This window comes from Oncorhynchus kisutch, unplaced genomic scaffold (assembly GCF_002021735.2).
Source record: "Oncorhynchus kisutch isolate 150728-3 unplaced genomic scaffold, Okis_V2 scaffold1220, whole genome shotgun sequence".
NCBI lineage: Eukaryota > Metazoa > Chordata > Actinopteri > Salmoniformes > Salmonidae > Oncorhynchus > Oncorhynchus kisutch.
The window spans coordinates 62459-76803 of record NW_022263165.1 but is presented as its reverse complement, the minus strand read 5'-3'; the positions used below and the strand labels follow the sequence as shown (position 1 = coordinate 76803).

General features: G+C 41.8%; 1 protein-coding gene across 1 annotated transcript; it reads left to right on the top strand.

Annotated features, from left to right (window-relative positions):
* Nucleotides 1-1202: 1202 nt before the first annotated feature.
* LOC116365350 (proton-gated ion channel subunit pbo-5-like) lies at nucleotides 1203-14326 on the top strand. The gene is made up of 7 exons (XM_031817996.1): nucleotides 1203-1333; nucleotides 1432-1506; nucleotides 7935-8224; nucleotides 8339-8383; nucleotides 8852-8958; nucleotides 9687-9856; nucleotides 14184-14326. The coding sequence occupies exons 2-7, from the start codon at nucleotides 1446-1448 to the stop codon at nucleotides 14324-14326; spliced, it is 816 nt and encodes a 271-aa protein (XP_031673856.1). The 5' UTR covers nucleotides 1203-1333; nucleotides 1432-1445.
* The last annotated feature ends 19 nt before the right edge of the window (nucleotides 14327-14345 follow it).

Below are 14345 nucleotides of genomic sequence, written 5' to 3'. Positions count from 1 at the left end.
GCTAGTATCTACTAATGCAATCACATCCCAGGGATTTAGCTCTAATACTAATGAATACTCTTCAAATTGTACATTTTAGCATTTTACTTTGTAAAGCCATCAAAGAAACATTAGCATCAAAACCACAAGACACAATTAAATCAGTAGGCTACCTTGGTCGTTTTTGGGTGACTGACACAAGAATTTTGAAGAACAGCCAACAGGCTAGCTAGCTACCTTAGTTAGCTCACAGACGTTCGTACTGTAGCTAGCAATCTAGCTAAACGCTATCTGAGGAGACACCCGGAAAAAATTACATAAAGTAGACAAGTAATTAGTAAGAAAACAAGTTTGCCATCATTATCATATCGTCAAATGTACTTTAGAAAGATGGCAATTGCCATACAACAGGTAGAACCGTTAGTCAAAATAGCTAGCAATACTAATGGTAGCTGTCTAAAACTCATGAATAGCATGTCCTTTACTTATAATCTAAAAATAAGTACCTAAACACTTACTTCATGAATGGTTGCTGCCCATTTCAAAACCCACGTGTGTACCTAGCCTGTTTTGCAATGCAGTCTGATGAGAATGTGCTGTGCATATGCAAATGTTTGGAACTTCAGACCGAACTTCTCTGACAATTATTATGAAAACCAAATCGAAGCCAAATCAGACGTAGTGATTGCTTGAATGGAAGACAGTGCAAAGACACTGCACAATATCTTGCTTATGAGCGGGACCAGCACCAGAACTAGGAAGATATGTAAATAAACAATGAACCATCTTGTTCATTGGTCCATTTTCATCAGATCGCCTTGTGACCTTATGCTTTGGGCCCAAAAACTTCCCACCTGAGGCAGATGAAATTCCAAGCATTTTTTTTCAAACAGCTCTTACACAAAATGGGCATTATCATATTTTCGTGAATTTCAGGTTTTTTTCGACCTCATAGCGTGGAAATAGCATAAAAAAATGGTTTTTTTTTTAAAACTACACTGGGCCTTTAAACCTAATAATCTATAGGGTTTAATGACAGGTGGCAGTATATCCGCTTCTGATCAGTCAAAGGTAGTAATTACATGTCTGTTGTGGTTGTTGTTTCCACAGGATGGTGAAATGAATCCTGGGAGGTTAATTTAAAAACTCATTATTGGGGATTATGGCCAAGCACACACTGTATAAATATCAAGAATCATAATAACATGTAGACAGTTTGTGGGGGTGTGTATGTTCTCATGGAAGACTGCCGTGACCAAATGTTCCAGAGCAGCCTTTATAAGGGTCAGCCCTGGTGTGGCTTTGGCTTGAGAGGAAAGGAGAAGGCAAGTGGTGATCACTAAGCATCTAAAAGGTAGGTTTTCAGTCCTTCTAACAGTTTAATTCGAGGAAACTCATCATTTCTAGTACGACTGTGCACCATTGTCTAACTGACCATGTACTTTGTGACAGGAGGACGTGCAGGGATGAGACCCATGGACCACAGCGTGCTGAAATGTTGTCTCTTCTCTCTACTCTTGCTAACAGGTAAGACATTGGGCTCCATTTTACTCTTCTTAAAACAACACAAATTGCACCAGAACAAATGTCATCTTTATTGTTCCTATTAGCATTCGTAAAGTAATTCAGACCCCTTAACTTTTTCCAATTTTGTTACGTTACAGCCTTATTCTAAATGTATTCAATAGTTTTTTCCCCTCATCAATCTACACACAATACCCCATAATGACAAAGCCAAAACCGGTTTTAAGAAATGTTTGACCCCCTCCCCCAAAAAACAAGAAATATCACATTACGTAAGTATTCAGACCCTTTACTCAGTACTTCGTTGAATCACCTTTGTCAGCGATTACAGCCTGAAGTCTTCTTGGGTATGAAGCTACAAGCTTGGAACACCTGTATTTGGGGAGTTTCTCCCTTTCTTCTCTGCAGATCCTCTCAAGCTCTGTCAGGTTGGATGGGGAGCATCGCTGCACAGCTATTTTCAGGTCTCTTCAGATATTTTCGATCGGGTTCAAGTCCGGGCTCTGGCTGGGCCACTCGAGGACATTCAGAGACTTGTCCCGAAGCCACTCCTGCGTTGTCTTGGCTGTGTGGTTAGGGTCGTTGTCTTGTTGGAAGGTGAACCTTCACCCCCAGCAGTCTAAAGGTCCTGAAAGCTCTGGGGGAATTTTTAATCAAGGATCTCTGTGTACATTGATTAGTTAATCTTTCCCTCAATCCTGACTAGTCTCCCAGTCCATGCCGCTGGAAAACATCCCCACAGCATGATGCTGCCACCACCATACTTCACCGTAGGAATGGTGCTAGGTTTCCTCAGGCGCGACGATTGGCACAGGCCAAAGAGCTCAATCTTGGTTTCATCAGACAGGGGAATCTTGTTTCTCATGGTCTGAGAGTCCTTTAGGTGCCTTTTGGCAAACCCCAAGTAGGTGTTTTACTGAGGAGTGGCTTCCATCTGCCACCTGCAGAGATGGTTGTCCTTCTGGAAGGTTCTCTCATCTCCACAGAGGAACTCTGGAGCTCTGTCAGAGTGACCATCGGGATTTTGGTCACCTCCCCGACCAAGGCCCTTCTCCCCCAATTGCTCAGTTTGGCCAGGCGTCCAGCACTAGGAAGAGTCTTGATGATTCCAAACTTCTTCCATTTAAGAATGATGGAGGCCACTGTGTTACTGGGGACCTTCCATGCTGCAGAAATTTTGTTACTCTTCCCCAGATCTGTGCTTGACACAATCCTGTCTCTGAGCTCTTCGGACAATTCTTTCGACCTCATGGCTTGGTTTTTGCTCTGACATGTTTTTGCTCTGACAACTGTGGGACCTTATATGGGGTGGCAGGGTAGCCTAGTGGTTAGAGCGTTGGACTAGTAACCGAAAGGCTGCAAGTTCAAATCCCCAAGCTGACAAGGTACAAATCTCTCGTTCTGCCCCTGACCAGGCAGTTAACCCACTGTTCCTAGGCCGTCATTGAAAATAAGAATTTGTTCTTAACTGACTTGCCTAGTAAAATAAATATAGATGTGCCTTTCCAAATCATGTCCAATCAATTGAATTTACCCCAGGTTGACTCCAATCAAGTTGTAGAAACATCTCAAGGATGATCAATGGAAAGAGGATGCACCTGAGCACAATTTCGAGTCTCACAGTGAAGCGCCTGAATACTTATGTAAATAAGTTTATTTTTTATTTTTTTGCAAATTTATAAATTTGCAAACATTTCTAAAGACCTGTTTTCACTTTGTCATTATGGTGCATTGTTGAGGATTTTATTTTATTTGATCCATTTGAGAACATAACAAAATGTGGAATGAGGGAAAGGGTCTGAATACTTTCCAAATGCACTGTATGTACAAAAGTATGTGAACACCTCTTCAAATTAGTGTATTCCGGCTATTTCAGCCACACCTGTTGCTGACAGGTGTATAAAATCAAGCACACAGCCATGCAATCTCCATAGACAGACATTGGCAGTAGAATGCCCTTACTGATGAGCTCAGTGCCTTTCAATGTGGCTCCGGTCAACTGTAAGTGCTGTTATTGTAAAGTGGAAACAGCTAGGAGCAACAACGGCTCAGCCGCGAAGTGTTAAGCCACACAAGCACACAGAACGAGACCACCTAGCGCTGAAGCGTGTAGTGTCTAAAAATGGTCTGTCCTCGGTTGCAACACCAATCTGCCTCTGGAAGCAACATCAGCACAATAACTGTTTGTCGCGAGCTTCATGAAATGTCCACATACTTTTAGTCATGTAGTGTATTGGGGCGATAATGGACTAGCGAAAGAGTATCAGGTCACTTTTGACAGATGTTGAGTCACTACTATGAAGACATGCAACAACCTTATATCATTTAATTTAGATTAAGTTGGTCATTTCTTGCACTGTGTTGTTGAACTATTGGAAAGCATCATTGGTTCCTTAGAAAAGCACTATATACAGTGCCTTGCGAAAGTATTCAGCCCCCTTGAACTTTGCGACCTTTTGCCACATTTCAGGCTTCAAACAAAGATATAAAACTGTATTTTTTTGTGAAGAATCAACAACAAGTGGGACACAATCATGAAGTGGAACGACATTTATTGGATATTTCAAACTTTTTTAACAAATCAAAAACGGAAAAATTGGGCGTGCAAAATTATTCAGCCCCCTTAAGTTAATACTTTGTAGCGCTACCTTTTGCTGCGATTACAGCTGTAAGTCGCTTGGGGTATGTCTCTATCAGTTTTGCACATCGAGAGACTGACATTTATTTTCCCATTCCTCCTTGCAAAACAGCTCGAGCTCAGTGAGGTTGGATGGAGAGCATTTGTGAACAGCAGTTTTCAGTTCTTTCCACATATTCTCGATTGGATTCAGGTCTGGACTTTGACTTGGCCATTCTAACACCTGGATATGTTTATTTTTTATCCATTCCATTGTAGATTTTGCTTTATGTTTTGGATCATGGTCTTGTTGGAAGACAAATCTCCGTCCCAGTCTCAGGTCTTTTGCAGACTCCATCAGGTTTTCTTCCAGAATGGTCCTGTATTTGGCTCCATCCATCTTCCCATCAATTTGAACCATCTTCCCTGTCCCTGCTGAAGAAAAGCAGGCCCAAACCATGATGCTGCCACCACCATGTTTGACAGTGGGGATGGTGTGTTCAGGGTGATGAGCTGTGTTGCTTTTACGCCAAACATAACGTTTTGCATTGTTGCCATCTGACCAGAGCACCTTCTTCCACATGTTTGGTGTGTCTCCCAGGTGGCTTGTGGCAAACTTTAAACAACACTTTTTATGGATATCTTTAAGAAATGGCTTTCTTCTTGCCACTCTTCCATAAAGGCCAGATTTGTGCAATATACGACTGATTGTTGTCCTATGGACAGAGTCTCCCACCTCAGCTGTAGATCTCTGCAGTTCATCCAGAGTGATCATGGGCCTCTTGGCTGCATCTCTGATCAGTCTTCTCCTTGTATGAGCTGAAAGTTTAGAGGGACGGCCAGGTCTTGGTAGATTTGCAGTGGTCTGATACTCCTTCCATTTCAATATTATCGCTTGCACAGTGCTCCTTGGGATGTTTAAAGCTTGGGAAATCTTTTTGTATCCAAATCCGGCTTTAAACTTCTTCACAACAGTATCTCGGACCTGCCTGGTGTGTTCCTTGTTCTTCATGATGCTCTCTGCGCTTTTAAATCAAATCAAATCAAATTGTATTTGTCACATACACATGGTTAGCAGATGTTAATGCGAGTGTAGCGAAATGCTTGTGCTTCTAGTTCCGACAATGCAGTAATAACGAACAAGTAATCTAACTAACAATTCCAAAAAAACTACTGTCTTATACACAGTGTAAGGGGATAAGGAATATGTACATAAGGATATATGAATGAGTGATGGTACAAAGCAGCATAGGCAAGATACAGTAGATGATATCGAGTACAGTATAACATATGAGATGAGTATGTAAACAAAGTGGCATAGTTAAAGTGGCTAGAGATACATGTATTACATAAGGATGCAGTCGATGATATAGAGTACAGTATATACATATGCATATGAGATGAATAATGTAGGGTAAGTAACATTATATAAGGTAGCATTGTTTAAAGTGGCTAGTGATATATTTACATAATTTCCCATCAATTCCCATTATTAAAGTGGCTGGAGTTGAGTCAGTGTCATTGACAGTGTGTTGGCAGCAGCCACTCAATGTTAGTGGTGGCTGTTTAACAGTCTGATGGCCTTGAGATAGAAGCTGTTTTTCAGTCTCTCGGTCCCAGCTTTGATGCACCTGTACTGACCTCGCCTTCTGGATGACAGCGGGGTGAACAGGCAGTGGCTCGGGTGGTTGATGTCCTTGATGATCTTTATGGCCTTCCTGTAGCATCGGGTGGTGTAGGTGTCCTGGAGGGCAGGTAGTTTGCCCCCGGTGATGCGTTGTGCAGACCTCACTACCCTCTGGATAGCCTTACGGTTGAGGGCGGTGCAGTTGCCATACCAGGCGGTGATACACCCCGCCAGGATGCTCTCGATTGTGCATCTGTAGAAGTTTGTGAGTGCTTTTGGTGACAAGCCGAATTTCTTCAGCCTCCTGAGGTTGAAGAGGCGCTGCTGCGCCTTCTTCACGATGCTGTCTGTGTGAGTGGACCAATTCAGTTTGTCTGTGATGTGTATGCCAAGGAACTTAAAACTTGCTACCCTCTCCACTACTGTTCCATCGATGTGGATAGGGGGGTGTTCCCTCTGCTGTTTCCTGAAGTCCACAATCATCTCCTTAGTTTTGTTGACGTTGAGTGTGAGGTTATTTTCCTGACACCACACTCCGAGGGCCCTCACCTCCTCCCTGTAGGCCGTCTCGTCGTTGTTGGTAATCAAGCCTACCACTGTTGTGTCGTCCGCAAACTTGATGATTGAGTTGGAGGCGTGCGTGGCCACGCAGTCGTGGGTAAACAGGGAGTACAGGAGAGGGCTCAGAACGCACCCTTGTGGGGCCCCAGTGTTGAGGATCAGAGGAGTGGAGATGTTGTTGCCTACCCTCACCACCTGGGGGCGGCCCGTCAGGAAGTCCAGTACCCAGTTGCACAGGGCGGGGTCGAGACCCAGGGTCTCGAGCTTGATGACAAGCTTGGAGGGTACTATGGTGTTGAATGCCGAGCTGTAGTCGATGAACAGCATTCTCACATAGGTATTCCTCTTGTCCAGATGGGTTAGGGCAGTGTGCAGTGTGGTTGAGATTGCATCGTCTGTGGACCTATTTGGGCGGTAAGCAAATTGGCGTGGGTCTAGGGTGTCAGGTAGGGTGGAGGTGATATGGTCCTTGACTAGTCTCTCAAAGCACTTCATGATGACGGATGTGAGTGCTACGGGGCGGTAGTCGTTTAGCTCAGTTACCTTAGCTTTCTTGGGAACAGGAACAATGGTGGCCCTCTTGAAGCATGTGGGAACAGCAGACTGGTATAGGGATTGATTGAATATGTCCGTAAACACACCGGCCAGCTGGTCTGCGCATGCTCTGAGGGCGCGGCTGGGGATGCCGTCTGGGCCTGCAGCCTTGCGAGGGTTAACACGTTTAAATGTCTTACTCACCTCGGCTGCAGTGAAGGAGAGACCGCATGTTTTCGTTGCAGTCAGTGGCACAGTATTGTCCTCAAAGCGGGCAAAAAAGTTATTTAGTCTGCCTGGGAGCAAGACATCCTGGTCCGTGACTGGGCTGGATTTCTTCCTGTAGTCCGTGATTGACTGTAGACCCAGCCACATGCCTCTTGTGTCTGAGCCGTTGAATTGAGATTCTACTTTGTCTCTGTACTGGCGCTTAGCTTGTTTGATAGCCTTGCGGAGGGAATAGCTGCACTGTTTGTATTCGGTCATGTTACCAGACACCTTGCCCTGATTAAAAGCAGTGGTTCGCGCTTTCAGGTTCACACGAATGCTGCCATCAATCCACGGTTTCTGGTTAGGGAATGTTTTAATCGTTGCTATGGGAACTACATCTTCAACGCACGTTCTAATGAACTCGCAAAGATATAAAACTGTATTTTTTGTGCAGATTTTAACGGACCTCTGAGACTATCACAGTGCAGGTGCATTTATACGGAGACTTGATTACACACAGGTGGATTGTATTTATCATCATTAGTCATTTAGGTCAACATTGGATCATTCAGAGATCCTCACTGAACTTCTGGAGAGAGTTTGCTGCACTGAAAGTAAAGGGGCTGAATAATTTTGCACGCCCAATTTTTCAGTTTTTGATTTGTTAAAAAAGTTTGAAATATCCAATAAATGTCGTTCCACTTCATGATTGTGTCCCAGTTGTTGTTGAATCTGCACAAAAAAATACAGTTTTATATCTTTATGTTTGAAGCCTGAAATGTGGCAAAAGGTCGCAAAGTTCAAGGGGGCCAAATACTTTCGCAAGGCACTGTAAATCCAATGTACTATTCTGAAATTAAATACCTGTCTCTGGTTCCACAGTGTCTGCAGCAGACCCTCCATCCAATGCAGCCATTTTAGCTAGTGAAACGACTCCAGGCAATGCATCCAATACAGCCAATGCAGGCCAAGCACCCAATACATCCAACACAGCCAGTACAAACCAACCATCCAACACAGCCACTTCATCCAGTGCAACGACACCCTCCTGTACAACACGTCGATGTCTGGCCAGCATGCTGATTGCGAAAGAAGCTCTGAGTCAGCCACAGTCTCCATCATGCATCTCAAATATCAGTGTGCCGTTAATAGTGTATGAAACTCTGTCTGTCGTAAGTCACTTTCTGTTCCTTTTAATTGAGTTTTGTACAATGTGATGAGTTTCAGAGATAACATATTGACATATATATCATTATGTGATGAGGAATTATTCTCTTCCTTTTAAGGATACAAAAAACCTCCGCTTCGAGAGTCGTCTGCAGGTCATACTGGTAAGTACACATCAAACATCAAGGGAGACATTCAATGAAATGTGACATTTTGTAATACTTCTCATGACTATGATTCTTCCCCCAAGCCATAAGACTGCTGAACAATGAATCAAATGGCCAGCCGGACTATTTACATTGACACCCTTCCTTTTGTTTTTACACTGTTGCTACTCACTGTTTATAATCTATGCATGTCAAACTTTACCCCTACCTACATCTATAAATGACCTGGACTAACCTGTACCCCCACACATTGACTCGGTACCGGTACACCCTGTATATAGCCTCGTTATTGTTATTTTATTGTGTTATTATTTTTTTCTTTCTTTAGTTTATTTAGTAAATATATTCTTAACTCTTGAACTGCATTGTTGGTAAAGGGCTCGTAAGTAAGCATTTCACGGTAAGGTCTAAACCGGTTGTATTCAGAGCATGTGACAAATAACATTTGATTTGATTTAAAACTAGTCTTGGGAAGACCCTGATTTATCATGGGACACATCAGTCTATCATCATGATATGGTGGTCCTGCCTGTCAGCAAAATCTGGACTCCTGAACTCCACGTGACTAATGGGTGAGTCCACTTACAACAGAATACAATAACTTATGTTATGTTTCATTCATTTTAGGTGGCTTGGTGATGGAAAAGCACACTTCTATATTTATCTCAGTCTTATTAGTATCATGGTTATTATATTTATTCCGCCTACTCTAGAGTTTAAACGATTTAAGTTACTAACACGAAATCAACTTCCAAATGTCCAGACTGAGTGCTTGCATTCAGAATTGTTATAACATTTAGACTTTTTGAACTATAACCATTTTAAAATGGTCATAAAAGCTCCATAGGGTTGAATGGAAAGTATTTTAAATGATCATAAAAGCTCCATAGGGTTGAATGGAAAGAATTTTAAATATGCTCTGACACCAGTCAAGCTATCGACACCAACCAGTGTTTACATGTTCAAACTGAGACAACTTAGATTGTTTTTATACAGACTTGTTATACTATCTATACTTTCTGAACTATAACCATTTAAATGAACATGTGTTTGAATGAGAACCATAGGAATACACAGTAAGCTATTCAAAATGTTGATCAACTATAAGCATTGCATAACTTAGCATGAAATAAAACTCACCAACAATAACGCTTGAACTGTTCAAGCTAGAGACGCCAAACCGACGTTTACATGTTCACTAGATCTATCTTCAGTTGTCTGTTTAGAGTGGCCAAATGTTTAGGTGTGACAGTTTTAGTACATCAATCCTCAGTCTGTCCTCAACCTCTCATGTCTAAAGAGTGCAAACAACGATGAAGCACGGCAACAAGGATTTACTGGTGCACAGCAACGGGACTATAGAGCACATGGTCATCATGAACACTGTGGTGGGCTGTGAGGTCAATCTGTACAACTACCCCTTCGCTTCAGATTTCTGTGCCATCGGAATCAATGTATGGGTATTTAGTGGTAAGTGCATCACTTCAATCCTCATTCTGTCTGCTAAACCGCTCTTGCACACTTACTTACTTACCAAAGATCTTAATAAAAACAAGATGTTACTAAAACATTTTAAAATCTGTGTAGCCTACTGCAATTCAGTATATAATGCAATAATGCATGTCTAGTTTTATTTTTGGTCTGGACACAGTAAATATTATTTTTGGTGGTTTTTTAAATTCATTTTTATTAGAATTTATTTTGGGAAACAGACATATACAACTAAATGTACAATGTGGACCCAGAGGATATCACTTGAAAGTATTCATTAAAACGTTTCCAGAGTGGTCCTCAATGATAAAAACAATAACACACATAATGATTAAAAGACCAGACAAAATTATAAACCACCATAAATACTTTCATTTATATTGACATCCTAAAAAAGTGGCACTATTCACTGCCCTTCTCCCTAACCTTAAAAATCAACCATATTCATTTCACATTAAAACAATCTATGAATTGAACATCATACCGATCCTTCAAATAAATCCACCTGACCAGCAGTAGGGGGCACAAGGGGCAGTGGGGTAGTTTCTCTTACTTAGACAACCTTGTCCAAATGAAACATTTTGCTTTTTAAACCTATTTTTACTTTTTCTTTGCTTGATCTCCAAGAGAAGGCTATTCCATAGACAAATGTCTGTATGGAAAAACGTGCTCATCGCAGTACTGTTTGCTCTTGGGATTTGACAAGACATAACACTAGCTCTGGTATTGTGACTGTGTTGGTTATAGACCATTTCAATGTGGTTTTTCATATAACCTGGAGCGCGATTATTTAAGATGTCAAACATATGATTAAGTTTAAGTTGGTCCACTCTGGACTCCAAAGGCAACAAGCCCACCTCCCAGAACTCCTGTACCCCTATGTGGGTCTCTCCCCCGGGACATTCAGCATATACCTGATAACATTATTTTGCATGACCTGCATTCTCTTTTTCAGCTTTTTTGAAAGCACACTATACCAAGCAGAGCAGGCATAATCAAAATGACACTGAATCAAGGTTGAGTGAAGCAGTTTATTAACTTTAATGTTAAAATATCTAGTGTTACGATATAAAAAATTCAATTTGTTTGCCATTTTAGAAAGAATTTTAGCAGCAATCAGGTCTCCGACAACAAATTGTCATTACATTTGTGAAAAACTGAATCGATTTTGTTTGGAACAAAACGTAGATTGCTTAGGGCTGACAAGATAACGGTAAACTGTGCAGGCAAGGAGGTTGAATCTCAAACAAGACAACCAATCTCGAACAAAATGCAATTCCTTACTCAGGGTCTTTATGTAAACTGTATCCTTCCCTGATTTTTATTTATTTATTTCACCTTTATTTAACCAGGTAGGCTAGTTGAGAACAAGTTCTCATTTACAACTGCGACCTGGCCAAGATAAAGCATAGCAGTGTGAACAGACAACAACACAGAGTTACACATGGAGTAAACAATAAACAAGTCAATAACACAGTAGAAAAAAGGAGTCTATATACATTGTGTGCAAAAGGCATGAGGAGAGGTAGGCGAATAATTATAATTTTGCAGATTAACACTGGAGTGATAAATGATCAGATGGTCATGTGCAGGTAGAGATAGGTGAGATACTGGTGTGCAAAAGAGCAGAAAAAAATAAAAACAGTATGGGGATGAGGTAGGTAAATTGGGTGGGCTATTTACCGATGGACTATGTACTGCTGCAGGGATCGGTTAGCTGCTAAGATAGCAGATGTTTGAAGTTGGTGAGGGAGATAAAAGTCTCCAACTTCAGAGATTTTTGCAATTCGTTCCAGTCACAGGCAGCAGAGAACTGGAAGGAAAGGCGGCCAAATGGGGTGTTGGCTTTAGGGATGATCAGTGAGATACACCTGCTGGAGCGCGTGCTACTGGTGGGTGTTGCCATCGTGACGGGTGAACTGAGATAAGGCGGAGCTTTACCTAGCATGGACTTGTAGATGACCTGGAGCCAGTGGGTCTGGCGACGAATATGTAGCGAGGGCCGACTAGAGCATACAGGTCTCAGTGGTGGGTGGTATAAGGTGCTTTAGTAACAAAACGGATGGCACTGTGATAAACTGAATCCAGTTTGCTGAGTAGAGTATTGGAAGCTATTTTGTAGATGACATCGCCGAAGTCGAGGATCGGTAGGATAGTCAGTTTTACTAGGGTAAGTTTGGCGGCGTGAGTGAAGGAGGCTTTGTTGCGGAATAGAAAGCCGACTCTTGATTTGATTTTCAATTGGAGATGTTTGATATGAGTCTGGAAGGAGAGTTTACAGTCTAGCCAGACATCTAGGTACTTATAGATGTCCACATATTCAAGGTCGGAACCATCCAGGGTGGTGATGGTGGTCAGGCGTGCGGGTGCAGGCAGCGAACGGTTGAAAAGCATGCATTTGGTTTTACTAGCGTTTAAGAGCAGTTGGAAGCCACGGAAGGAGTGTTGTATGGCATTGAAGCTCGTTTGGAGGTTAGATAGCAGTGTCCAAGGAAGGGCCAGAAGTATACAGAATGGTGTCGTCTGCGTAGAGGTGGATCAGGGAATCGCCCGCAGCAAGAGCAACATTATTGATATATACAGAGAAAAGAAGCTGATACCAGTATGGCTGAATCATCAGCATAAAGCAAGAGTTTGTACTACTGTATCTGGCATATCATTAACGTATATAAGAGAGGCCCTAAAATGGATCCCTGCAGTACTCCACAGGATATTTCTTTGGCCTCTGACAAAACATCACCATTACAAACATCACCATTACATACTTGTGTTCTGTTGGTCAGATAGGTGGATAAGTCAAGTATCAGTGGAATGAGCCGTTCTAAAGCCAGATTGGAGTTCATAAAGAAGTTTGTGCTCCAGAGATCCTTGGGAAATGTACCACTACTAATATAAAGGTTTACAATATGCGTTATCATTTTAGCAGTGACACAAGCACTATCCTTTATGAATCTTGCAGGAAGGTTATCCAGCCCAGTTGCTTTGTTTGTGCTCCTTAAGCAGTGTAGATTGGAAACATTGTCCTCTGTTACCATGCACAGCTCTAACAAATCATTTGTGATACCTTTGGTATGGTAAAAGGTGTTAATGAAAGACTGGCCATAGTGTCCAGAGCAGGTGGGTAACTTCTTAACCAGGGATGAGGCTATAGTGGTAAAAAAAAAAGTGGTAAAATCAGTGGGCTGGACACAGTGAATATTATTTTGGTGCTCATTAGTGGGCTGGACACAGTGAATATTATTTTGGTGCTCATTAGTGTGCTGGACACTGAATATTATTTTGGTGCTCATTAGTGGGCTGGACACAGTGAATATTATTTTGGTGCTCATTAGTGGGCTGGACACAGTGAATATTATTTTGGTGCTCATTAGTGGGCTGGACACAGTGAATATTATTTTGGTGCTCATTAGTGGGCTGGACACTGAATATTATTTTGGTGCTCATTAGTGGGCTGGACACAGTGAATATTATTTTGGTGCTCATTAGTGGGCTGGGCACAGTGAATATTATTTTGGTGCTCATTAGTGGGCTGGGCACAGTGAATATTATTTTGGTGCTCATTAGTGGGCTGGGCACAGTGAATATTATTTTGGTGCTCATTAGTGGGCTGGGCACAGTGAATATTATTTTGGTGCTCATTAGTGGGCTGGACACAGTGAATATTATTTTGGTGCTCATTAGTGAGTTTGACACAGTGAATATAATGGTCCACAAAAATGTTGGATTGGATCAGTCCTTGGATTTTTGACTGTTTTTTCTCGGTTTCAGGAAGGAAAAAAATACCATTACACCATTGTTTGTAAATTATAATAATAATGATCGACAATATTTACTGCAAGTTACCTTCCAAATGAATGCCTGCCAGAATGAATCAAACAGCTTCTTAAGGCCATGATTGACAGCTAGTATGAACTTGAGAAACATTGCTTTTATATTGATGACCTTAGAACCTGATACCAGAGCCACTGTAAGAATGGATCCTATCAGTGATGTTGTTACACCAAACTGGCTCCCTCAGAAATATTAGTTAGGCTACTACCACTGTAGTAGGGTTTAAAACGTTGACTACTTTACTCAAAATCATTTCTCATTTAAATTTTTTTTATTTTTATGTGATGGTTTTTCCATCCATTTAGTTTTTCCCACCCTCTCCTGAGAACCCAGATAAAACCGAACCAAGAGCCAAAAATCATGGAATGAACAGGAACCAAATACATTACACCCACAATGCCTATAGATAGAAACACATTTTTTTTTGTTATAAGCTATGAATGACTGAACTAGTATCAAATATCTGCTTTTCCAGGATGTGGCATGTTCCTGAACTTTGGGAAAGTGAGCAAAACTAGTGCCAACCGTGGGGACTGGCTAACCGAGGAGGTGGAACTCAATGCTAAAGGAGGCAGAGATGATCGCAACTATCTATGGGTTAGTGAGTGTTCCTGGTGATTTCAGTAGTTTATGTGAC